This window comes from Sander lucioperca, chromosome 3 (assembly GCF_008315115.2).
Source record: "Sander lucioperca isolate FBNREF2018 chromosome 3, SLUC_FBN_1.2, whole genome shotgun sequence".
NCBI classification, from domain to species: domain Eukaryota; kingdom Metazoa; phylum Chordata; class Actinopteri; order Perciformes; family Percidae; genus Sander; species Sander lucioperca.
The window spans coordinates 28248279-28275229 of NC_050175.1; the positions used below are offsets into that span (position 1 = coordinate 28248279).

The window sequence follows — 26951 nt, forward strand, 5'->3', positions numbered from 1 at the left end:
AAAAGATCTCTTTTTTTAAATCTCAGATGGGGATCCTAATGATCAACTTCAGACTGGCTTACAGAATTATTATTATCACAATCTTTTCTTACTTTATAATTGTGTTTCTGTCTCTAGAAAAATCTTAAATGAAATCCTTCTCTATGCATCATTTTTGTTCCTCCACACATAAAGACCCACAGTTAGCCTGTGAAAAATATTGGCTCATTAAGACATGAATATGACAATTTCCAGACCAAGTTTAGCTGTAGTGAAACAAACTGAGCAGGCTTTTGTGGCACTCATTTGCAGAATAAAATATGCACTTTTTTATGCCCAGAAATAATTGCCGGAAATCTTCTGGACTGTGTAAAAGACATTTAAAGTAGGTCTAAGTTACAGTGTATTTCTTAACAGACTTTGTGCAATGGTGCTAACAGAAGAGCAGCTACAGAGGCCCCTGGATTTAATATCCTGTGACAATGCCTTATTTCCATTGCCATTGCCAACATGTGGTCTAGTCATTCTTGAAGATTCACATTTCAAGTTAGTTTTCAGCGAACAGGAAGCAATCTAAAATGTTTTGAGTTTTTTGTCATTCTCTCCTCTCCTCTCCTCTCCTCTCCTCTCCTCTCCTCTCCTCTCCTCTCCTCTCCTCTCCCCTCCTCTCCTCTCCGTAGATCTCGACGAGTGTTCAAACATTCCAGGTCTCTGCGGTGTAGGTGAATGCTCTAATACGGCTGGCAGCTACTTGTGCAAGTGTCCCCAGGGATATTACACCTCTGTGGATGGATCCAGGTGTATAGGTGAGCCGTCTGTCACACTGGCTGTCTTACCTTTCCAAAGGATAATCGCCTGCATTGTATTTGCTTTTTGGTTCGTTGTTACTAGGATAGATGAAATATGAGACAAAGCAGTTAAGCTAAAAAAGGTGCCGCCTCTTTCTCTTTCCTTTTTCCAGCCCATTTTGGTTCTTCTCCCTTTATGCCTGGCACTGAGCACAGAAAGAACTGAAATCTGTCCAAAGTTCCAGCTGGTAGAATTTAGGTCACAACAATTAACTATATTCTCTTTAAACTGAGGAGGAGACGGGATGAAAGAAGTAAAGTGAACTCCTCTCGTGCTCAGGCGACTTTGTTTTTTGACGTAACAGTTGGAAGAAGTGAGGTGTGTGTGTGTGTGTGTGTGTCTGTCTGTCTGTCAGTCTGCATGAATATTGAAGTGTGTGCATGCTTGGAGGTTGATAACAGTCTCACGCACACTCACACACACACACACACACACACACACACACACACACACACACACACACACATACACACACACACACACACACACACACACACACACTCATACACACACAAACAAACACACAACATTTGGCTCAGAATAGTCCATTAGGTGTACACGCACATACTCACACATGCATGTATACACAAACATATGCAAACACACGGTCACATTACCCCCTCAGTAGAGGATGTTTGTGAGGAAGGAATGTCTGAGTCTTTTGCTCCAGAAAATTGTTTCACCAAACATTTGAGTCTGTTTCCCATGCAGCAATGTCTACGCCGACCCCTGAAGGGCCCAATTGTTTTTCCTCTAACCAACTCTACGCTAGCCTGACATCTTGTCGAACTTAACCAAGCAATCAGTAGTGTAGCCTGTCAGTTTCTCCATGTCAATACGCTGGATGGGCTAGGTGTGAAACAAGACATGATATATTTATCTTAATAGGGAACCTAAATGTTAGTCATGCTGGTGCACAGTGCCAGAAACTGCAGGATGTAGGAAAGGTTCTCATAAATAGGAAGTGATGACTATTGGAAGTGGCTTCCATCGTCCAAATGATGGAAAATCTGAAGCAACGATGACTACTTTTTGATTGTTCTCCTGCCAATTTGCTCAACGTGCAGACAACACATGCCATATTCCATACAACATGGTTACTTTAACTTCATGCTGTGTTGTTTCACACAGATGCTCGTGGTGGGTACTGCTACGCTAGCCTGCTGAACGGGCGCTGCGCCAACCAAAACTCACAGCTGTTGACCAAAATGCAGTGCTGCTGTGATAGTGGACGCTGCTGGTCTGATGGGTCCGCCCCTGAAATGTGCCCAATTCGTGGAACAGGTGAGGTCACTTACCATCTCATGGCTTTACATTTGTTGCTCTCATCTATGTGTCTCCATGTCTCAACGCAGAGCCAAACCTTCTTTTGTTTTTCACATCTGCTCATTTTAGAAGACTACCAGAAACTGTGCATCCAGATACCTGATGGGAACGGAGGAGGACTGATACCTGGCCGTGTCCCGGGGATTCCCGACCTACCCGGCATCTACCCAGTTCCATATCCTGGTCAAACTCCTGGTCAAACTCCTGGTCAAACTCCTGGGCAAGTTCCTGGCCAGGTACCTGGAGTGTTTCCTGGTCAAATTCCAGGACTATTTCCAGGTCAAATCCCAGGACAATTTCCATTTCCAGAACAACTACCTTTACAACCTCCTCCATCAGGTATTCTCCGGCTTTCTGCTTTTGTTTGGTTCACATTCATGGCATGTCTTCAAAGTTGACGTGTGCCATGATAGCTTATAACTCAGATGACTCACTCATAAAACTCTTTTTGGTCTGACTCAGTGGATGTGCAATAGAAAACTTTGACCAAAGCTGCGTTCCGGTCGAAGTCGGAGGCCAGAATGTCCCAGGCAAAATTTCCAAATTCCGACCTGCTAGCGTTCCTGGTGCACAACGCAAAACGTGAACAAAAAACATGGCTGACCATGACAAACTATGGCAAGTGTATTGTACACACAATTAAAGTGCAGCTTCAGCAGTGCAGCCTCCATATAAACTGAACAGAGGAGGAAAAACGAGTCAGAGATTGTTTACCGTAACCAGCTACCTAATAACATTGACGACATATTTTGACATCAATTTACATGGTTAACAGGTTTTGCTACTTGATAGTATGTATTATTTTAAATAAATACAGGCAAATATACTTTATGTTGCCTTTTAGTTGATTGCTTACTATTTACAGTGTGTCCTTTAATGGGTGCTGCCATTGTTGTGTGACGTCAGACATCTGCTTCTTCATAAAATCAAGGTAGATAGATTTGCCCGGAACTCCGACTTTTTTTGGTAGGAGGTCGGAAATTTTTCCAGTTCCGAGTAGTCTGGAATCGCAGTATTAGCTTCTAATTGTGACAAGTCTGCTTGTTTCATCTGGGTATTGCTGTGAAAATATCAAAAATAAATGTGCAGAAAATGTCCTATCTGAAAGAAAATATTCTGGAATGTTTGCACACCACACCATGTCAAGAGTTTAATTAGGCAAAATCTTCCGCAATAACATGTTCTCCTTATTTTGCAAGGAAGCTCGGCAGAGTTTAGGCTTCTCTTGAGAAATTCAAACAACTCGGAGCTTTTTGAGAATGAGAATGGTAGTCCTGCCAGACCTTAGTACAGTGCAAATGAAGTGTGTAGATACTACTTTTGCACACAGTTGAGACGTTAAGTTTCCTTTACTACTTTGTTTGGTCATACTGTATGTACATTGGCTGTTGACCAAATATCTTACAAATTAAGATGTCAAAAAAGGAACAGCAAAAATAAAAGAAACTGTGGAGTTTTCATTATAGCATTTTATTTGTGTGAATGTTACTGTTAGGTCCCGGTGTTATCCTCACCCAGAACATCACCAACATGTGCCAGGCCTTCCGCAACCTCTGCCTGAATGGCAGGTGTATCCCCATGCCGAGCACTGGGTATCGCTGTGAGTGCAACATGGGCTTTAGGTTGAATGGAAGAGGAGAGTGCTTTGGTGAGTTCCTGACAGAGTGAGGAACAAGTTTATCAAGCATTAAACTGGAAGTACATAAAGCGAAGAAGGTTTATGAGCTTTATTTTTGTTCTTTAGATGAAGATGAATGTGAGAGGAGCCCGTGTGCACACGGAGAATGTGTGAACACCCCTGGGTCTTACATCTGTCAGTGTCCTGTTGGATTCCAGACTACTGCAACCAGGACAGAGTGCAGAGGTTACACATACACACACGGACACACAACTGTGCGCACACACTTAAGAGGATGTAAGTGTTTACTGTGCTATCTGTTCGTTTCTGCCAGATATGGATGAGTGTGTGGCCAACGGTCGTATCTGCAACAACGGCCGCTGTGTGAACACTGTGGGCAGCTTCCATTGTGTCTGCAACGCTGGATTTGAGATTTCAGCAGATGGCAAAAACTGTCAAGGTCTGTCAAGTTGTGACATCTGCATTTATGGAGTTGAGACATTTTTAAAGGGTAGTTTTTTGTAATAACCACAGTATGTGTAATGTTTATCTTTAATGGACCGTGGATCTGTTGAAGGTGGTGATTAAATACCAAAGCCTGCATGTGCCGTAATATACAGCATTTTAAATGATCATGCTGGTGGTTTTATGTGTTTTTGCCCATTAACTACAAAATATTTACTACCAACCTTTTTCCACAGTACACCATATGATTAATATTTACTTTTTACCTTGCAGGCATTAATTTGTTTCCATCCATTTTAGTTTGCTAAAAAGTCTTGCAAATCTTGCTATGCTTTTCACAGCAACAGCTATAAACACTAGTCAAATCTCTTGTCAAATTATATTATTGTCACAAAAGAATTACGTTTTAGGCATAGAGTATATTGAAAATTCTGCCTGTGGTTCTGTTCAATAATGCTCCAAGATACAAAATTCAAGAGTTGGCTGCTCAAAAGCAAAAAATGTATCCAAAATGTCCCGATCTCTATGTTTGCTTAGTATTTTTTCTGTGGACTTGATTTTCTGACAGCATACATAGCTCACCAGTGTAATGATTTGGCAGTGATCAGTTCTCCAATGTGTGTGTGTGTCCTTGAATGTACCTAAGAGGGTTTTCAATATAGTCTCTGCTTTCCAATGCATTGTTTAACAGCAACCGTGATTAAAGCAAGCATGTTCTATAACAATCTGATTGTCAAGACAGAATGAAGTCAACTAAAATGTAGTGTATCTTTGGAGTGTATGAAATTTGTTGTTAACAGACTAAACTATGTTGGTACCTTTAACCACCACAGTATATATTTCCTAAATGCACTGATATCAAGCTATGGATTTGTTTCTATTGATCCACAGACCAGGACGAGTGTCTGATCAGGAACATGTGCCTCAATGGACTTTGTATCAATGACGATGGCAGCTTCAAATGCATCTGTAAAAATGGTTTCCTGCTTGACTCCAGTGGACGCATGTGTGTAGGTGTGTTTGTCAGAAAGCCCACATATTATACAATCACATCTCTACATTTTAATGTAATGGCTACATCACCAGAAGATACTTTGAGTCAATTGTTCTTTTCACCCGCATTTTCAGCTAGCTTGGAAGTTGGCTACCTCTCTGGCATGTTAGTGGTTCTTAGCAAACAAGCCAAAAATCCCCCTAAAAGCTTTGGGAAAACTCACTCAGCATCCTGGGCAGGCCAGCTGGACATGCCGATAGTTGGGGCCCACCTGTTTTGAGATTCTAGCAGACAGCCTTTCCTAACTTGTTCAATGCAAAAAGAAAAGAGATTTGGCCTTCTCCTGAGATCGACAAAACATGCCACAATTAGCACTGGTTTGGTTAGGAGACGCAAACTTGTGAGTCACAGTTGATCCACCATTTTAAATCAATGTAATGTTTAAAATAGCTACCATGAATACAACAAATGCCCCGTAAAGAACAGTCTTTTGCAGCCATTTTGCTCCACGTGGCTTAAGATACAGACGTTTGATCTCAGAGACACTGACCTGGTTAAGTCATAGCAAAATAAATAAGTAGGAGAGTAGGGTGTGGGGGAAGTGTGCAGTCATTAATGAAATGTGTAGTCTAAAGGGGCCCTGGGGCCTCATCATTTCTATCTACAGTCTGTCTGTTCCCCAACACACCCAGACAGAGCACACAAACACACACACACACACACACACACACACACACACACACACACACACACATACACATAAACACACACACGTGCATGCCATATCATTGTTTACACTCATTATGATAATTATTGTAATATGCTGATGGGATCAAGGGGAAGGAAAAGAATGTTTTCTTAGTTGAAGTCATAAAACCGAGACTGTGCAGCAGTTTTGGCTGCATTTGTTGTAATGAATCAAGCACCTTAGGACTTTAATAACTACTGCTTAAGCAGGAAATTGGTTTATTTCCTGCTGGAGCCTCTCCTATTCATTTTGTGAAAAAAAAGTTTGTGAAGAAATTATTTTGCTGTTTATGTTTCTAGACATTGATGAGTGTGAGACTCCAGGTATGTGTATGAACGGCCACTGCGTCAACACGGAGGGATCCTTCCGCTGTGAGTGTATGGCTGGGATGGCAGTGGGCCTGGATGGACGGGTCTGTGTTGGTGAGTAAATGTTTTGTTTCCAGAAATGGTTCATGTGTTCATTTTGGATACCATGACAAACAATCATCTCATAGGCAACACAAACACCCTCTTTTTGTGTCCGGCATGTGTCCCCCTCTTTTAGTTTGGCTAACACTTCTCTGAAAGTTCTTTATTGCTGCATAGAGAAGATGAAAATGAACATTTTTTACAATGTGTCTGTTGAAGAAGTTCATTGATTACTTGATTACTGTGAAATAATTGGTACTTCCAGTGGTTTCCTACCAGCACAAATGCTTATGTTTTTAGTGAATTCTCGCATTGGTGATTGGATAGAGCTTTTGTCAAAATGTTGTTCCCACTTTTCTAAGCAACAGAAAGCTCAGAGTGAGCATACTTGTACTTGTACAACTTTCTACACATTTTAACCAGAATAACCACAACACAAATATTTTCCAGTCCAGTGATTACAAGCACATGTGACAAAGCAGAGAATAATCACGTGGTAATACACTTCACTAACAGCTCATCCTGTTAACCTGTTGCAAACACATGCTCGCTATCATTAATAAGCATGTTAAATGTTGTCCTGCCTCCTTGTGCTGCAATCCCCTGGACTGGCACTCGGAGAGCAGATCTGTTTATGACTTTATTTTCAGCATTCCTATATACTCCCAAATGACGTTTCTTTGTGCATTGTGTGGAAAATGTTGAAATGTTGTTGTTCGGTCTGGGTACGTTTTTCGTCAGGATGATATCAGCGCAGGAGAATGCTGCAAATCCCTGGATATTATGAAGAGAGAACAACCATTTGTTTTGCCAGTGTTGTTGCTTACTGGAGCTATGGACGCTCACCTCCCTTTCTCTCTCCTTTGCTCTGTCTCTAGCCTCTTTCCAGATATTTTATCATCTCTGTTTCTTACACACTCTTGTTTTGTATTGTCCGAAACAGATACACATATGCGCAGTTCGTGTTATGGCGGCTACAAGCGAGGGCAGTGTGTTAGGCCTTTATTTGGAGCTGTGACCAAGTCGGAGTGCTGCTGTGCCAGTACAGAGTTCGCCTACGGAGAGCCCTGCCGACCCTGCCCACCACAAAGCTCTGGTACGGATATTTAAATCACTCCACCCTTTACAAATATGAAACCTCCTCCTTCCGCCTGACACACAGACACACACAGCTTGTGTTTAATTCAAAACACACCTGTCAAAGTCTACATACATCCATGGTCAAAGTCAGGATGAGCAGATTAAATGCTTCGTTTTCTTTGACATACCAGGTTGGATTTCATAAATGACAGAATAGTCACTTCTCATTAGTCCTGCCAATTAAAGGTCATATATCAAAGTGCTCATATTATGCTATTTTTCAGTTTTGTAATTGTATTTAGCGGTTGTACCAGAATAGGTTTATGTGGTTTAATTATCAAAAAACACCATATTTTTGTTGTACTGCACATTGCTGCAGCTCCTCTTTTCACCCTGTGTGTTGAGCTCTTTGTTTTAGCTACAGAGTGAGGCACCTCACTGCTGTTCCATCTTTGTTGGGAGTCGCACATGCGCAGTAGATACTCACTTAGTCAGTGCTTGGGCCCAGACATTAGTAACGGGGAGAGTGTAGACTAACGTGACTAGATAGAACTACGTGTGAAAGTTACGGACGTGGCGGCAGTAGTTCAACCATACATGTTCGAACCAGAATCGGATCCTGAAGAAGGAGGGGAGTCTCCTGCAGAAGCTGAGACTCAGAGAATTCAAATGTTTCAGCCGATGACGTAGACGGCCCTGCAGATTTTGAACAGCTCACCTGGAGACTGAAGGCAGGATACATTCAGAAACCCGTATCTCACTCAAAACAGCATGGATGTTTTTTTTTCCCAAGTTTGTATACTTGTGGAAGCACCAGAGACACAAAATAACACCCCAAATCCCAGAAAAAGTGTTTTTTTTTTCATAATATGGGCACTTCAAAGACGCCAGAGCTGTACCACATTAAGGAAATGCATCTAGGCTAAATGAGAAAGTGTGGAAATTGATAATGACATGGTATTAAATGTTCTGCTTTGAGATTTCTTGGATTTTGGCAAATGTGATATTTTCTCAAAAGCTCTTACTTCTGCTTTTTATCAACCAAACTGTGCTGTCTGTGTGTGATGTTGCAGCTGAGTTCCAGGCTCTGTGCCCCAGTGGCCTTGGCATAAGCGGCGATGCAAGAGGTAACAAACGCAAGCTCATTGTGTGTGTTTCATTGATATTAAAACAGAGAGCTTGCAGAAACCAAGCAGAAATTAAATGCAGTTATTACATAGGGGTTTTTTCTACTGTGATGGTTAACAGGTTATTCTTTGCCTTCGCAGATATTAACGAGTGCGCCCTCGTCCCTGACATCTGCCAGAATGGGGTGTGTGAGAATATGATGAGGACATACAAATGCACCTGCAATGAAGGCTTTGAGATAGACCTGACGGGCAAAAACTGTGTCGGTAGGTTAACTGCTCTTTATTGGCCTTGTCCTCTTTATAAACGATATATTCAAAGTATATATGTATACAGCCAGTGAAAGGAAAGTCATTATGTCTCTCTCTGTCTGTGTTTTTCCTCAGATATTGATGAGTGTCTGATGAACAGGCTCCTGTGTGAAAACGGTCTGTGCAGAAACACACCAGGCAGTTTCACCTGTCAGTGTCCCAAAGGATATCTGTTTGATCCTGAGACAGACGTCTGCGAGGGTCAGAGACTCGTTCATTCACTCAGATTGATTCTGTTGTACAGTACAATGTCACTTTATCAAAGCATGTACTATGTCTCCTATTTTTTAGATTGATAAGAAATGACCAACGGGAGAAAAAACTAATCTGTTGTTTGTTTTTGTCTCCCACAGATGTAGATGAGTGTCAGTCTAGCCCCTGTGTTAATGGAGATTGTAGGAACAGCCAAGGGTCCTTTGTGTGTTTGTGTTCCATCGGCAGTTCGCTGGATAGCACTGGGCTTGATTGTATAGGTAAGTGAGCATTGTGTTGTTTGAATTTCATTACAGAAACATTACTTTAATTGACAAAATGTTTTTTTATTCAACATAAAAATAATAAAAAAATATATGAAAGAAACCCACACTTGATTTATTCAAACCTACTGTTTCAGTATGCTCACTGTTCAGTATGCTTTAAAAAAAAAGAAGAAGAAGCATTTTTCTCCACTTTTTATTAATACAAAAAAGCTGTCTAGCCTCAAGTTTAATTTAAATTGCAGCAGCTCAGTGAATAACTACATTCAACAATGTGAGAAGATCTGGGTCAAATGCTGTGTCAGCACTGTTCCCATGACATATAACCAAAAACTGGAACACTTGAGTGAAATGAGCGCCTAGTGATGCCTGGAGAAACTGGTGTCCCTGTCCCGGACAAGTTGACCACTAATAAGCCAGTCAGCACTGTCTTTTATTTTAGAACAGCTATGATGATAAATTAAATGTAAGATTTACTAATTCAATACAGAATTTTGGCATCAAATAACATATATTGACATATGTCCATGTATAATGTGTAAGTGCCAAACCAGTGCATGTTGACACACATGCTATTTAATTCCATAGAACTGAATGTAGAGTAACTAAAAGGTTTGTTTCATTAAAACAGAGACTACTAAGAGCACCTGCTGGCTGAAGATAGTAAATAATCGTTGTGAGGTCAACATCAACGGGGCTACGCTGAAGTCCCACTGCTGTGCCACACTGGGAGAAGCCTGGAACAGCCCATGTGCAAAATGTGAAAAAGGTGAGATGATCAATATGCACCATTTTGCATTTTTCTGTAAACCATATAACTGCATTGACTGACATTGTATTGTGTGCCCTCCTTTTTTCAGATCCAATCTGCAGTAAAGGCTTTGCTAGAATCAAAGGAAATGTCTGTGAAGGTAAGGTCTGCTTTGATGCCATGTAGACCCAGAAATTCACTTGCAGTTCATTCAAGTGAAACACTGGACCAGTTGTTGATGTTGCTCTATATTCTCTGTTGACTGTCAGATGTGGATGAGTGTCAAGTGTTTCCCGGAGTGTGTATCAATGGCAAGTGCATCAACACACCGGGCTCCTTTTTCTGCCAGTGCCCTCCAGGAATGACTGTTGATGTCAGCGGCAGGACGTGCATTGGTGGGTACTATGTATATGTGTTTCCACGTGTAGTGGTATTGAAGTCACCTTACTGTCTAAATGTGCAGTGTTAAATGTATAATTGATACCACTTGATATTCTTATATCAAATGCATGTAATATATGTGTGACTTTCAGACCTGCGTATGGAGCAGTGTTACCTCACCCATGAGGATGAGCGCTGTGGGGCTCCCATCTCAGGGAAGCAGCGTGTGGATGCCTGCTGCTGCTCAGTGGGTGTAGCCTGGGGCCCTGAATGTGACGAATGTCCGGAGAAGGGCACTCCAGAATATGCCCAGCTCTGTCCTCGTGGCCCAGGCTTCTCGCATAGGGGTGACTTCATCAACGGCAGACCTTTCCTCAAAGGTACTGTACATGGCCATAGGCTGCATAGGCTGTATGGGTTGTTTCATAAATGGTCTCTCATCTGTCTTTATCCCTCTGTTTCATATCTTAGATATAAATGAATGCAGGATGATAAACACCCTGTGCTCAAATGGAAGGTGTAGAAACACCATCGGCAGCTTCCGTTGTCGCTGTGATAACGGCTATGCTCTGGACTCTGATGAGAGGAATTGCACTGGTGAGTAGTACTGAAGCAATTCGCCCACTAATTTAGTTCATTTAGTCTACAAAGAAATTCATCAACAGAAATTTGATAATTGATTCATCTTTTAAGTAATTTATCAAAAATGTCAAACATCTGCTGGTTTCAGCTTCTCAAATGTGAGTTTTTTTTATCATTGTACATTTAATATCTTTGAGTTTTGGGCAATTTCGCCACCTATGACTCTAAACATTGTGAAGGGCATAATTTACTATTTTCCCACATTTTATAGACTAACCAACAAATTGATTAATTGAAAAATACTTTGACGCTGAATTGATAATTAATATAATCATTAGTTGCTTACTGGTGAGTACTATACATAACAGTTCATCAACTGCACAGTGTTTACTTAAATGACGACACTCATGTTCACATGTTGGCAATAATCTCAGAGCTGACATGCATGTAGCTGCTATTTTTTGGGCTGGAATGTATGCTTAACATCTCAGCACCATTGTATCTTCTTTACAAGTCTAGCCATTCTTCATCAGTCCCCCTTTCTGAATCCCTCTGCCAACACTAATTACAGTAAAGTGGTGTAAAGCCATTGCCTGCATTCAGCTCATTCAATCTAATGGGAGTCTGGCTGCTTTGGACTTGTTGGGGCTGGTCCCTGTAGTCTGGTTAGCTACATTACTGCCTTTGTTGAAATGTGCACAACATCATTTTAGGTTTAAATGCCAGTGCCATGGCTTTATTCTGAAATAATTTATAGGTTCTTAGTAAGTAAATGATATCTGGGACCTTTTACCCCATACGAGTGAGATCCCAGCCCAAAGCCTTTGTGTTTCAAGTCTTTCAAAATGTGGATTACATTTAAAAGGGATCAGACCTTTATCTTTAGATTTTGGAAGAATCTGCTTGAAGAGATATGACTGCCTAAATCATCCTCAACTTTACCTCTTAATCTTATTTTATAGCCTTTCTTTCATGTAGTAACATTTTCTGTGCTTTTCTGCGTTGTTTGCCTTATATTTACATGTTGTACTATAGCTTCTTTGCTTTTTGCTACGGATCTTATCAGTGCCTCACTTCTGTGTTAAATCACTTTGTTACTGAGTTCTCTCTACAAAAAGCTAATGTTTTTATCATGTTTCTTTAATTTGTATCTCTTTATATTCATAATAAATACAGGGCGCTATCTTAATGGTTTTCTCTGCATGCATAAATGTTTTAAAGAGAACGTCTACCTTACTAAGTTTTCTTGCATTCCTGTCCTGTAGACATCGACGAGTGCCACATCTCTCCGGACCTGTGTGGACAGGGCAGGTGTATCAACACAGCCGGAGATTTTGAATGCGAGTGCTTCGAAGGTTATGAGAGTGGCTTCATGATGATGAAAAACTGCATGGGTGAGTGACGAATTCTCACACACCAACACTTGCAGACACTAAAAACACATTAAATCACCTCTTCAGCTTCAGATGGTTTGGTACAGTTACACGTGGAGACAGCACTCTTTCAAATTAAATATTTTAGTCTGTGAGGATATGAGTGAGAAACTTGATCTCCGTAACAACTCTTTCACACACCCTGTTGAAGTGGCAGCATCCAAGAACAGAGCGAGTTGCCAACCTATAAAGGGCTTCAAGTATAGGGAAGACCTGCCACACAACCCCAGTCCTAATCACAACCCAGCCATCTGCTCCACACTCACTCTTGTGCCATAAGCTCTGGATGAGGCACTGAGGCTAACATGCCAGACCTGGAACTCACTGTTTAGGCGGCTGATGTAATCTGAAATTTGCAGGCTGTGTGCATTTGTATATATATACTGTATGTATGTGTGTGTGTGTGTGTGTGTGTGTGTGTGTGTGTGTGAAAGAGAAAGAAAGAAGAAGAATTAAACTGACTTTATTCAAATCCCTGTGAGGTGTTGAAAGGGGTCTAGTCTGTGCAGCCCAATCGCTTCACAAAACTGCTCCATAAAGTCTTAAAGATAATTGTTTTTTATTACATACTTGAACTGCATGTGAGGAACACACTCAGCTGCCCAGCAAAATGATTTTTATATGTAGCTACAAGTCCTAATGTTCTGCCATCTGTGAAAATACTTTATGCTCTATTTCTGTTCTGGTCTGTCTTTGACGTTGTTTGATTAAATACTTGGGAGAAATCGTACACACAAAATGGAGAGTCTCAGTACTTTTGTTGGCCCAAAGCTGCCATTAGACCAAAATTGGCGCGACAAAATCTACTCGTCCCCTGTGGCAAAAAAAAACAAAACATTAGGGACTGGAAATAATATGGGCAGGGTAACAGTCATAAGCTGTTGGTAGTGACTAGGCTAGCAGATTAAAAAAATAATTATTCAACAATTTTAGTTTGTCAACCTTTGTTCTTAACATCACTGCCAGCCATGAAGCTGCTGGCTGCTTGTATTCTTTCACCATGCAGTTTTATGCACCAAACAAGGATACAAACAAGTACTTCCTGAATGTCAGTCCCTCAATCTCTTTTAAATTGGATGCTCACTATTTTGCAGGTCAAAGTTGAATAAAAATGTATTTATCAATCCGGTGGGCTTCACTGGAAATTGATGACATGCAAAACAAATATTTGTAGAGAACTCTAACACTTAATATCTCTACTTGTGTCTGTGTGTGTACTGTGTGTGTTCTTCCACAGACATCGATGAGTGTGAGAGGAACCCTCTGCTGTGCCGTGGAGGTGATTGTGTAAACACAGAGGGCAGCTTCCAGTGTGTGTGCCCCGAGGGACACGAGATCGCGCCCGATGGGTCGGCCTGTCTAGGTGAGTGGTGAGGTCATCAGAAAGGAGATTCGAGCAAACTCTGCCTCTCCGAACTTTTTTTCACCTTCTTGCTTTTCTCCTTTCTCTGAGAAATCTGTGTGGCAGAATGCAGCTTCTATTCTATTTTCCTGAGGAATGAAGGAAAGACAAAAAGGATGATAAGAAGATCAGTTAGTCCAAATTATGTCACAGAGCAGGCAGTTCGAATGGCAAGTGAGCTTTGGATCGTCCCCCTCCATCTGCCCTCTGTTTCTGCCTCCATGTGTGTGGCCTCACTGAGGCTCTGTGTGGGGTGGGAGTGTGTCAGGTCTGTGTATGTGTGGGGTATATATTCTCTGATAGATGGGCTGATATGAACTCTAGACCAGTTTGTGTGTGTGTGTGTGTGTGTGTGTGTGTGTGTGTGTGTGTGTGTGTGTGTGTGTGGGTGTGTCTGCATGTATGTTGATGTGTGCACTAAGAAAGGTCTTTGGATCTCAACATGGTGAAGATGAGAGAAAATCCCACAGTATTAAAGAGTTTCTATAGTTCAGTAGCAAAAGAGAGCTTTTTTTTGTGCTGTTAAATATTTATTCAGGTCCTATATTCTATCATCTATTTGATTGTATGTTGGTACAGCTTTTACTGTTAATGTAACATTTTGTTTTGTACTTTTATTCTGAAACTTTCTTCCTTTAGAGGCTGGCCTTTTATGTGTCTGGCTCTCATTGGATAATTGACAAAGATTCAGCCATCTTGTTGTATATACATATATAAGCAGTTTTCTTTTCACCTTTAATGTAAAAAGCCCCAATGGAGAAATGTTGGCTTAATAACAAGCAGACTCTTCCAGTGAGTCAGTTAATGTTTTTTTTTCCACATTTTGGTTCCTTGAGCACCTAGTTGACTGGAGAAGTAGCGACAGCACACTCTTTCTACAAGAACAGGAGAAGCGCCTGATTTTTCCAGTGCTTTCTATAGTTTCATAACTCCCATGTTCAGGTGACAGCGTTTAGCTGATTATGCAGTATTTACTGGGTGTCATTCTGATGACCTAATGCAGTGTGTGAAGGTTTTAATCCATGACCTAATGCTCAACTACTGCCCTTCAAGCTCATTTAGTTTCTTTATTACCACCCAAAGTAATAAAAACAATGAAAGCATTACTGAAAACTGCCCACCTCATCCCTTCTGAGACAATGGTTTTCTCTGGTGAAGTAACAAGTTGAAGTGCTAAAATGATGATAATGATAATAAACTTTGGTTATATATCAAATTTCGTACAGATAGGTGTGATACAGTGGGCTTAATGACGTCAGAGTCCTAATTAACACTAATTAATGTAGTGGTCTGCACTGTAAGAGCTCTAATGTTGCAAATAAGTGTGGGTTTAAAGCTGAAACAATTAAGAATTTGTCAATCGACAGAAACTTAAAAGGTAACTTCTGATAATCAATTAATCATAAAAAAAATGCTAAAAATGACAGGTTCCAATTTCTCAAATGTGAACAGTTGCTGTTTTTTCTAGTCTTCTGTAGTATTAAACTGAATATCATTGAGTTTTGGACCGTTGGTTAGACAAAACAAGGAATTTGAACATGTCACTTTGGGTTTTGTGAATTTGTGATGGGCAGTTTTTTTCATATTATGGACTAAATGATTAATCAATTTAATTGAGAAAATAATCAACAGATAACCATCAGATGAATTGATAATGAAAATAATTGGTAGTGATACCCATAGGGGTTTGCTCAATGGCACTTTGAAGGGCAAGTGATTAATGTTTTCATTTCATGTTTAAGGATTTAAACCATCATGAAAACATGCTGCTGGTACCTTTTAAACATGTAGGTTATCCTTATTGATTTTTAAAAATATAAATTATGTGTAAGAATTTGATAATTGCTTTGTTCCCTCACAGATATCAATGAATGTGACTTGAGTGACAGGCTGTGCAGGAACGGCCAATGTGTCAATATGATCGGCCGCTACCAGTGTTCCTGCGACACGGGATACAAATCTACAGAGAACAGACTGGAGTGTGTTGGTGCGTATTAAAGATATTACTGACTATTTCCTCTCAAAGATGTTCCTTTGTTTTGTTTTCATTGTGGCAATCTGAAGATTAAATGTCAGCGGTATGTGTCTTTGTTTTTCTGCCTCTCAGACATTGATGAGTGCACCATTGAGAATGGTGGCTGTCAGACTTTCTGCACCAACTCAGAGGGTAGCTATGAGTGCAGCTGCCACCTTGGATATGCCCTGATGCCTGATCTGAGAAGCTGCACTGGTAAGAAGCTTTGTATCTGTCATAGTTCATCTCTTATCCTGTGTCTGTTATTCTGAGTTATACAGTTGGCAGTTCTTACATTTTAAATGTACTTATGCCGCATTTTTCAAGATGTGGTAACTAAAGAAAACTTTCAATGATAGGTTTTACTTGTCAGAACATTTTCTAAAGATTGCACATGGTAGTACAGAAGTAATTAAAAGGTTGTGTTTAGAGAGACCTGATTTAAGAGCAGGTACAAAGCAGAAAATCAGGAAACCTAGTTTATGGACAGCCACTGCTGTGATTTCACTGGCACATGTTCAAAGAAAGTATACGTTGGAAAAAGAGGGAATTTCTTTTTTGACCATGACAGTAGGTTTCCTGTGTTGTTCATAGACTTACTCCTGTGACTCGTATTCCTTTAATTTCCATGTATATATATATATATATACAGACAGAGATCAAGGCAGTGCAAAGGTTATTTCAGCATAGTTTGTGCAAAAGAAGAGCTGAAAATTACTTTACCATTGCTCAGCATGATGTCCACTTTATTGCACAAGCTGTGTCCTGAATTGACCTTCCTGACGTATGAGTGACAAAGTAAATATACTTGTATTGTCCTGTATTCTGATCTGTTTAGGAAAGAAAAATATGCCCCTGAAGTAGCATTGTGTTCTTTTAAGAAACTGTAGAGTAAAAAAATACTTCAACATTCAAGTCTGGATTACTAGTTTTAAGAACAGTTTTTCTTGTCCTCCTCACTTTGTCTGCTCTCATTTCATTTTTGATTTGCCTCTTTTTCTTCAATCTTCAGATATTGATGAGTGTGAAGAGAGCCCAGACATCTGTGATGGAGGCCAGTGTACCAACACCCCAGGGACGTACCAGTGTCTGTGCTTTGACGGTTTCATGTCATCTGAAGATATGAAGACCTGCCTGGGTAAAGGATGCACATTCTATGCCCAAAATAAAACACTGTGCTTATTAAATCCAGGGGGTACTCAGAGATTTACTGAAACAATGTAATGATCATCTTAAAGGTTATCCAAGATATGAGTCATGAGAATAAGACTTAATGACTCAGATCTATGAGTCTGTGTGTGAGAGTGTAATGTTGTTGTTGATTTACAAGACAGTGAACATTGTGTTAGTTTGGTTGAGCAGGGAGGAATGCGTGACATTTAGACGTCTGGTTCCACTGAGAGAAAAAAACAAAAACCTGCCATCAATGATGTAAGGACTTTTAAATAGGTCTGCACAAACACACACTCTTATTGCTGTATTTATGAAAAGTAAATACTTTTTAAAGCCTTAATATAGTTCATGATGAAATTATTTTGTGACTCATTTACATACAGTATATCACAGCTCATCAAAACCTGTTTGGCAGGCCGAACCAACAAAAGCTAATTCAGTTTTATTCATCGTCATGAACTTTTCCTTTATTGTAGTTGTGTTTAGCAAATTAACATTCTTTCTCTTTCTCTGTTCCACTCTTATTGTATCTCCCTGTCAAGATGTGGATGAGTGTGAGCTGAATCCAAACATCTGTCTGAGTGGGAACTGTGAGAACACAAAGGGGTCCTTCATTTGTCACTGTGACCTGGGATACTCTGTCCGCAAGGGAACCACAGGCTGCACAGGTGAGCAAAACAAACACACACATCGAGCATTCCTACCCACAACAAAACATCCTGTCAGTGGTAGAACGTGGATGGGAGTGAAAAGATGGTGAGTCAGTAGAGGACTGATGCTGATTAAGTGGTGGAGGAGGTGTGTGTGTGTGTGTGTGTGTGTGTGTGTGTGTGTGTGTGTGTGTGTGTGTGCGTGTGCGTGTGCGTGTGTGAACTACAGGAGTGAAAGCAAGTTGAAGAGAGAGGTGAGAAATGAGAGGATGCAAGGAGAATGTCTGGCTAACCAGAAGCAGCTCTAACATTACTCACCCTCATTCAAGAGCTCCTGTCTGACCTGACGAGAGCCACGCTCCCAAACACGCATACGTTAACACACATTCACATGCACTAGCAGCAACAGCAGCAGGAGCAGTGAGATCACTATATTCTTGTCAGATGTATGCATCACATTGCACTTTTGTTTATTCCTTTGTTGCGCTTTCATTAAGATCAGTTAAACATTACGTGATGGTTGGAAGAGTTCTGTGGCACGTAATCACCTGAAAGGACTCCAGAACACATAAATACAAAGTCCATCCGGCCAGTAGAGCCCTTTTGCTAGTTTAGACTCACTCCTTGTCTAGCCAAAGTTAAGTCTGATTTATATGACCACTTTAAAGTTTGGAATTGAAGCTTAGTTGAGAGTTTGGTTAGTGATCTTATCTGGCCTTGTCCTGGTGTCCCCAAACTCACTCTCTCACTCACTCACTCACTCACTCACTCACTCACTCACTCACTCACTCACTCACTCACTCACTCACTCACTCACTCACTCACTCACTCACTCACTCACTCACTCACTCACTCACTCACTCACTCACTCACTCACTCACTCACACTCTTGCTCATTCTGATCCCATTAAAATGTCCATACATTATTTTCCTTGTTTTGAGAAAGCTGGGGTTGCAGTAAAGCAACCTGTTCTGATTCACAGGTTTGGAATTTCAGCCCCAGAATAACAAGGAATCAAGACACTACTTCCTCTCAGGCAGGATGTCTTGTTATAGAAAACTGAACAAAACCTGCTACTCTTTTTGGATTGGATCTCCTTCCAATATATTTAGACGAAAACTGCATAAGAAATCGGTTGTCATTGTCGAAATGCCTTATGTGACCACGTTAGTATGTGTGGACTAAATCTTCTTGCGTGTGTGAGTGTTAATGAGTGAGTGGTGCTTTCGAGCCCAGATCTGATCCAGCTGTTGATGAAGCTCCCACAAGAGTTATTTCTCTTTTTATTCAACAACACTGAGGACTCAGTGGGCAGGGTGTGATTATTTCTATGTACACTTGAGCACTTTTGTGCCTTTGCGTGTGTATTGGAAAGTTAGGACTGGGTGGGGATGTACTGGGGGAGTTTACGAGTCTTAGCTTTAAAGAGAGGTTCAGGGTGAAAGGCTTAAGCGTGTTGACTTTATCATCTATTAGCTAAGTGATAACACTCAAACAATTTGAGCCATCAAATCAAGACTATGTAACTTTATAAACAAGAAATACCACAATCTCCCTTCAAAAAATGAAAAGTTAAATTAAAAAGCAATAAAAACACACCTTGGGTCAACTCAAAACACAGGGGTTTTACTTGTCCTGTCTTACTTGGTCTGGTATGACCAGTAGCTTATGGTGGCTAATGTTAGCTAATGTTAGCAAACTTTAGAATCTAAAGTTAGTGCTGTGTTAACTGTACTGGGTCAGCTTGGTAAGTTAATGACTCATATCTACTAATGCTATTGTTACACTACATTGTATTATTTACCATTATCCTGTTATTGACACTTAGGGCCACATAGTCTGCTTGGTCTAATATGACCAGTACCTTTTGCTGGCTTATGTTAGCAAACTTAAGATAGATGTTGTTTTGTAACTGACATTACTGAGTCAGTTACTGACTTAATGGCAGATTTTTACTTGTGCTACTGTTCCACTACATTTAAATATTTACCAGACAGAGGATGAATACAGGTATATTTAGGCAGACAGTATGAGAAAAAGAATGTTTTTGAACATTAAAGCATGTAAACATGTTCTAGTAGAAACCCAAAATACAAGTATGAACCTGAAAATGAGCACGATATGTCTCCTTTAATATGGCTTAGATCGACAGGTATTTAAATTTTCTCCTTTCCTTTTTTCTTTTTCTTTTGTACTATGTAACTATGTAACCTTCATGGCCAAATTGCCAGGAAGGCAGCCATACTAGCAGGCATTTAGACATCTAGTGAGACAGACAAACAGGCAGACAGATAAACAGAAAGGCAAACAGATAAACAGACAGGCAATCAGGCAGGCATACAAACTAGGAGCTAGCTAGACAGCCAGGTAGCCAGATGTTTAATTCTTTGCTATCCCTTTTTAATCCTTTTTTGACCTTCATATGTCAAACATTAGCCCTAGTTAAATCAAGCCTCTTCTTTGACACCAGGTGTGACCGCTGTCACGCTACTCGCATGCAACAACCCCTGTTTGCATTTTACATTTCCACATGAGAACGTGTGTTCTGTTTGTTGTGCTCTCTCTGTCATCAAAGGCTTGGGGGAAATTATCTTTATTCCGTCTGTAATCCAGGGAGATTTGTTTGCTCCCAGGTCTTATATTAACCCTGTCATCATATGTGGTGTAAATATACTGTACCCTCTCCTCAGGAAGACTGTAAACCCAGCAGCACTAATCTCTAATTGACAGTGTTTTGAATTACTACCCTCACAAAGACATACAGAGAGAAGTGTGTCTCATTGGCTGATAAGTCCTAACATCTTGATTGAGTTCATAGCATGGCTTCCCTTGATGTACAGTGAGGGACACACACACATGCGCACACACACACTTGCATAATCCCTGTATCAAAGCTGTAACACTCGGTCGTTAGGCTCAGGGCCAGGTATTGTGTTGGTCAGTGTTTCACAGGGTTGTTTTGGCTCATATTAGCAGTCCTCATTGTCGTAGCACCATACAGGCTTTTTCCATTGTGCCATGCACTGTAGTGGATCATGTCAGAACTGCCTGAGGAACAAAAGCTGCAGAGCCACATTCACAGTATCTTTTCACTGCCAGCTGAGATCCTTATTGGTTACACCCTGCAGGATGTAAACCATTTTATGGACAGGGCAGATTTTAATAATAGGCAATTGAATTGTTCCCATTAATTGTTGTTGTTCATCTATTAGAATCCAGGGCCACATACAATAGGTTAGAGAGGTATTTTTATAACCACATCATCTACTAAGTACCTCAATATTTCATCCATTGGCAGAGTTTAGATATAATTATAATGGTTTTGCCATGAAGGAATGTTTATTTTTGTAGAGTTGGCACATTACCACATCACATTTTTATAGAAATTATATTTGGGTAAGATTAAATTTCCAAACTTGACATCTAGGGTGGTGAGAAAACCAAACAGGAGTATTAAAAGAGTGCTGTTACAAAAGCCTCATATGAGAGGCACAGTGTCTGTGGGTCTGTGGGTGAAGAGAGAAATCTTTGCCTAAAATAACCTCAGAAATACTAGTTCAGAAAGAGCAGACAGAACAAAGCCTTAGCATTAGGATATCGCTCTCCTTCTTGGCCTGTTTTTATAGCTCTCTTGACACACAATCCAGAGACTGGGTCTGCTCATTAAACCTCTGCAGGAAGGCTATTAGTATCGGTGATCATGAGAATGTCTCAGTGCCTTCTGCTCTGAAATACATGGATGAAGACAGTGACCCAGAAAGACTTAGTCCTGTCGTCTCCTGCTGCTGTCTTTATGCGATTCAAACTCACTCCACATCAACTCACTCCACAATGCCAAGAACCCCACTGAAATGAGAATGCAGACCGGAATTATCAGACCATCACAGCAGTGTCTATTTCTCTTTACATAGCTTCTTGTTTGTTTCTTTGTCAGATGTCAATGAATGTGAGATTGGAGCCCATAACTGTGACAGACACGCTACCTGCACCAACACAGCTGGCGGCTTCAAATGCAACTGTGCTCCAGGATGGATTGGCAATGGCCTCAAATGCACAGGTAAGGCTGATGGCCTCAAATGCACAGGTAAATGCTGCCATTCATTGGGTCTATTGAAATATAGTATATATAATCTAATAGAAGGAACAGACATTTCTGACATTTCTTCTAACATTTTGTCAATATCCAAGAAAGCTGAGGTGAGAAAATCTTGTTGATAAAGAAATGTCAGTGATTCAACATTCAAACAAAAGAATACAATGTTTCTCTCAGGCATGTCAAAAAGTGTTGCATAAAGTTAGTCGGAAATTACCAAAACCAACAATGAGGTGATGTTAACAAGTATTGCCTGTGTAGCCAAATTCTAGTATACAGTAGTGTACAGTATTCCTTTGCGCTGCATTAAAATGTATAGTACCACATACAGTGTCTTAGTGCTGTTAATACTTTGAACAGCTCCCAACAAATGCACTATTTACCCCAGTCTGTAGTAATTTTTATTAAAAACTACAATGCCCAGCTGTTTCAGGAAATTATTTAGCCTTTTTTGAGAATTAAACTTTATATAGGAGCTTGTTGCTTAGTGCCACAGACATGGTAAAGAAGAAAGGAAAAAAAAGAGGGTTTTATTAACGATAAGAAAAAATATGAAATAGCACCAGCCTTATCCTTTCCACAACATTTGGATGACGTAGTTTCCCCGTGCATACATGTAAGTGGACTTTGTTGTGTTTCAGACCTTGACGAGTGCTCCAATGGTACACACATGTGCAGCAACAACGCTGACTGTCTCAACACCATGGGCTCATATCGCTGTGCATGCAAGGATGGATTCTCTGGAGATGGATTCTACTGCTCAGGTCACATATACAACACCACATTGTTTGCTTTTAAAAAGATACACAAATTAATTGTGTGTTTACGGACTATGTGTGTGTGTGTGTGTGTGTGTGTGTGTGTGTGTGTGTGTATGATCACCACTACAGACCACGATGAGTGTGCAGAGAACAGCAACCTGTGTGAGAGTGGCCACTGTCTGAACCTGCCAGGAGGCTTCCGCTGTGAATGTGACATGGGCTTCATCCCCACTCCTGAGGGCAAGGCCTGCGAGGGTAAGACAATACCACACTGCTATTCCTGGTTATCTTGGTTCCAGACCTCTGAATTAGTGCCCCCAGTGATTCAAAAAGGTCTGGTGTAACTCTAGAGAATGCTTGTTTTTGTTTTCCCGTTTGGAGAAACAACCGATCCAAACAGATGCTGCCTTCAAATGGAACTCACGAGATAGTATTTTGGACATATGCTCAGCATCTAAGTGGATTTAGTTGTGAGAACATTTAGTTGTGAGACTGACAACAATAGATCTAGTCTTGTTCCCAAAATTGGTTGTTGATTTGATGTTGGTGTTTGGTGGTCGGTCAAAGTCACCATAGAAACCCATTCCAGTCCAAGAGGAGATTGCTCGCCTAAAGTGCAAATATAAGTTGTTAATGAAGACTGTATAGACTCTGTACAGACCTATGGACATATAGAGTGGTAACAAAAGGCCATATAGTCTGAATCTTAGGCTGACTACTGACATCCTACTGGCTGAAATGATATGTGTACAATGGTCTAGAAACTGTCTTTTATTTCTTTTCAAGTTGTTGTTTGAGACAAAGCTACATGCACCTTTCAGACATATATCTGGATTCATAACCTTGATGATATGCTTACATGCCATCCAGGTTTGCCTTGTTTATGTATCCCATAGACAGTAGACCTTTTTATGGATATTTTATTTGGGAGGTAGCATTTACATAAGTATACTAAAATATCAATTGATGATTGCATGTTAACTTAAATAACTGAGGAGGGATCTTGCTTGAATCCTTAACTAAGCTACTGTAGAGTTGACATATGAGCACATTTATGACTGGTAGCAAACAAGTGTGATTCATGCCTCCTGTGATAAGACATTGCTGGATTCAATTGAATGAGCAGACTGACCTCATTGTGCTGATGTGTCAAACATCCTGTCCAGTCCTCCTTGCCTCAACTCAGGCAGGGCTGGACAGTAATGACTTGTGCAGAGTCTAATGATGTGGAAGAGCACAATTTCATAACCTTGGCTGCTGCTCTGATTGTGTATGTGTGTATCTGTCTGGATATGTCTGGGCATTTTTTTGCCCCAGAACTGTCATTCTTTAACAGAGGTGAGCGGCCTTCACTTCCTACTGCTGGCTGCCAATTTTCCACCATGATCCCATGATCCACTAATCCCTCACAGCTGGGCCTCTCTCTCTCTCTCTCCCTCCCTTTTCTTTATCATTCTCTCTCTCTGTCTCTTTTACAGACATAGACGAATGTACCTTTGCTGACATCTGTGTCAATGGACGCTGCCAGAACATCCCAGGACTTTTTAGATGTGAATGTAACATTGGTTATGAACTGGACAGGAGTGGAGGCAACTGCACAGGTAAGACTAGTCAACACACCAGTCCAGCTGCCTGCCTCAGTGATGCTCTGTTTATGCACCAATGAGCTGAGGAGATTTGAAATAGTGTAAAAGAAATGGAGCAACAGCAGTGAACAGCTCTCATCTCCCCTGAGATACAGAGGGGAAAGTCCCTGCTCCTTCCTTGCTGTTGTGTCAAATAATGACTTGTTGACAAAAAATGAAAAAAAAAAAAATTTTTGTGGAATTGTGAAGAACCTTTATAGATTGTTAATTTGTCTTTCTTTCTCAGATATCAATGAATGTGCAGACCCAACCATCTGTATTAATGGAGTGTGTGTTAACATCCCTGGAAGCTACCACTGTAACTGCCCTGCAGACTTTGAACTCAACCCCACTCGGGTGGGCTGTGTAGGTGAGACTCAACAAGTTCTCACTACACACACTGTTGGTGTTTGATCTTAGCTAATCATAGAACTAATTCGGAAGCAAAGGCAAGACACCTCTATACCTTAAAACCTGTGTGTGTGTGTGTGTGTGTGTGTGTGTGTGTGTGTGTGTGTGTGTGTGTACAGACACTCGCTCTGGAAGCTGCTTCCTCGATGTTCGTTCCCGAGGAGATGCATCAGAGAGTTTGGACTGCTCCAATGAGATCGGAGTTGGTGTTTCCAAGGCATCCTGCTGCTGCTCCAAGGGCCAGGGCTGGGGAAATCCTTGTGAATCATGCCCCTTTGTCAACTCAAGTGAGTCGATCGAACACATTTTAGACTTTGCATGCAATATGCATGTATATTTTTATGTTTCACTTCAATTGCAAGGTTTGTGAGCACTAGCCAGAGACATACAGAGGTGACATATCACACATCCTGGCAGCAAGTTCTACAGCTAAGGGATATTCTAAATACCACATATGGGCCACCTAAGTCAACACACATAGTAAATGTAGTGCTATGCATTGAAGGTGTTAATAACGTATAGTTAGCTCACCATAGTATCTGGTCAACTTTTTGCAGCTGTGCATCGGATTTGCTTAGTGTTAAGTGATGAGGCATGAGAAGTTAGGAGTTTTTGAGAAGTTGCATTTTAATATTATCATTACTTTAACTTTAACAAGAAGGGCACTCGGAGAGTGCAGACTTCCACTGAGGCATGCCCTATCTCACGATGTTAATGCAGTGTGAATTTTCCCAATCGGGAACTAATTTTTCCGATTATACCGCCACAATGAATGCAGCACATTTGCCCTATCTCGCAATGTTAACGAAAGTGAAAAAATGTGTGTGTTTGGCCCGTGAGTCAGATCTGCCTCAAAATGTTATGGGTCCTTCTTTGGCCAATGCTACACCCTTCCATAACGTTTCATGAAAATCGGGCCAGTAGTTTTTCCATAATCCTGCTGTGCGACAAACCAACTAACCAACAGACAAACCGAACCGAAAACATGACCTCCTTAGCGGAGGTAATAAAAACCTCAAGTTAGCCAAGTGGATGGACATGGAGCAACATTTATGAAGTTGTTTTCACCAATCCAACTTAACCACAGAACTCCTGATACATGGGCCTATAAATTAACTATTTAGTTGTTATTTCAGAAAGAGTCAGTTGCAGATAATAAGGATGGAGAACCAATACAAATGTTTAATGAATGACAAAATTGCTGCTACTTGTGTATTTTCTTGCCTTAAAACCAATGTTTTTCAATTTATGTAGCTGAGTTGTCTTAAAGTTTCAATCTCTTACTCACAACACTGTCCTCCATCACAGTATAAGTAAAGATTTGAAGGTAGAGTCAAAGTCTTTGGACTGTCTTAAAAGTTGAGGTGGCAGGGAATTTTTGCTTTATAAAGTGGCTGTAAATGATGTTTTAATAAGTCACTATCTGGCAAGTAATTTAGGTGTCACTGGCTTTGATTAATAACCCTGTCAAATCCTTCTATTAGCCGTTTGTACCATGGGGCAGAGTAAATCAATCAGTCAATCAATCAATCAGTTAATTGGCACCTGTTGTCCTGGTTTTAAGTTGGAGTCTGCGATTCTAATCCAATACACTTTTTGTCAAATCCAGCGAATATCTCCTTGTGGTCCAAGCTGTCCATTCTGTGTGTGCATGCACACTGAATAAAAATCCGGTGTTCATACACAGCCCTGGCTCTGTAGTTTAGAAACAAACAAAGTGGCTCAGACAGAGCCACACAACACTATTCTGTTCATGCTTGTGCACAGGACAGGGATAAATAAAGAGAACGGCAGTGGGAGCGAGAGGGATGGTAAATCTGGCACATGCTAACGTTCTGAAGGAGCACTGACGGGAGGGGTGTATTTATTTGGGAGTTGAGTTCAAATTAGGGATGCACCGATCCGACTTTTTCAGTCCCGATACCGATACCGATACCAGGGCTTTGTGTATCTGTCGATACCCGATATCGATCCGATACCGTTGTTGAATTAATAATACACTGTATACCTTCCACCTTATATCTTCCTTCCACCATGTGGAAGAGACTAAAGGCACCAGACTTTCCTAACTAAACATTACTTTCCTAACTAAGACAAAATAACATAGATGTAATGTGTTGAATTCCTTTTTATTTGTACACTTAACTCTTCCAGCATGCGACACACGTGCAACACAGGGGAAAAAAACTTATAAAACTGGATCGGCCCGTGGATCTGTTAATTTTTCCGATCCCCGATCCAGCTATTTTGTCAATATCGGATCGGTGCACCCCTAGTTCAAATATCAACA

The 26951-nt window shown here is 40.7% G+C and overlaps 1 protein-coding gene across 6 annotated transcripts in view; it reads left to right on the forward strand.

Moving 5' to 3' along the window:
• Positions 1 to 26951, forward strand: part of fbn1 (fibrillin 1) — a 65099-nt gene that overhangs the window by 17804 nt on the left and 20344 nt on the right. For 2 of the 6 annotated variants that reach the window (XM_031306398.2, XM_031306397.2), the window contains 30 exons: positions 660 to 785; positions 1960 to 2112; positions 2224 to 2493; positions 3650 to 3802; positions 3899 to 4018; positions 4107 to 4232; positions 5129 to 5251; positions 6279 to 6401; positions 7333 to 7485; positions 8543 to 8596; positions 8738 to 8863; positions 8984 to 9109; positions 9262 to 9381; positions 10016 to 10153; positions 10245 to 10295; positions 10405 to 10530; positions 10669 to 10896; positions 10988 to 11113; positions 12364 to 12492; positions 13769 to 13894; positions 15795 to 15920; positions 16041 to 16163; positions 16960 to 17085; positions 17663 to 17788; positions 21706 to 21828; positions 22506 to 22628; positions 22755 to 22880; positions 24104 to 24226; positions 24498 to 24620; positions 24781 to 24948. In XM_031306398.2, coding sequence (XP_031162258.1) covers positions 660 to 785; positions 1960 to 2112; positions 2224 to 2493; positions 3650 to 3802; positions 3899 to 4018; positions 4107 to 4232; positions 5129 to 5251; positions 6279 to 6401; positions 7333 to 7485; positions 8543 to 8596; positions 8738 to 8863; positions 8984 to 9109; positions 9262 to 9381; positions 10016 to 10153; positions 10245 to 10295; positions 10405 to 10530; positions 10669 to 10896; positions 10988 to 11113; positions 12364 to 12492; positions 13769 to 13894; positions 15795 to 15920; positions 16041 to 16163; positions 16960 to 17085; positions 17663 to 17788; positions 21706 to 21828; positions 22506 to 22628; positions 22755 to 22880; positions 24104 to 24226; positions 24498 to 24620; positions 24781 to 24948 — 3984 coding nt within the window. The remainder of the gene's footprint in view (positions 1 to 659; positions 786 to 1959; positions 2113 to 2223; positions 2494 to 3649; positions 3803 to 3898; positions 4019 to 4106; positions 4233 to 5128; positions 5252 to 6278; positions 6402 to 7332; positions 7486 to 8542; positions 8597 to 8737; positions 8864 to 8983; positions 9110 to 9261; positions 9382 to 10015; positions 10154 to 10244; positions 10296 to 10404; positions 10531 to 10668; positions 10897 to 10987; positions 11114 to 12363; positions 12493 to 13768; positions 13895 to 15794; positions 15921 to 16040; positions 16164 to 16959; positions 17086 to 17662; positions 17789 to 21705; positions 21829 to 22505; positions 22629 to 22754; positions 22881 to 24103; positions 24227 to 24497; positions 24621 to 24780; positions 24949 to 26951) is intronic. The other 4 variants (XM_031306399.2, XM_031306400.2, XM_031306401.2 and 1 more) reach the window with 4 other exon arrangements.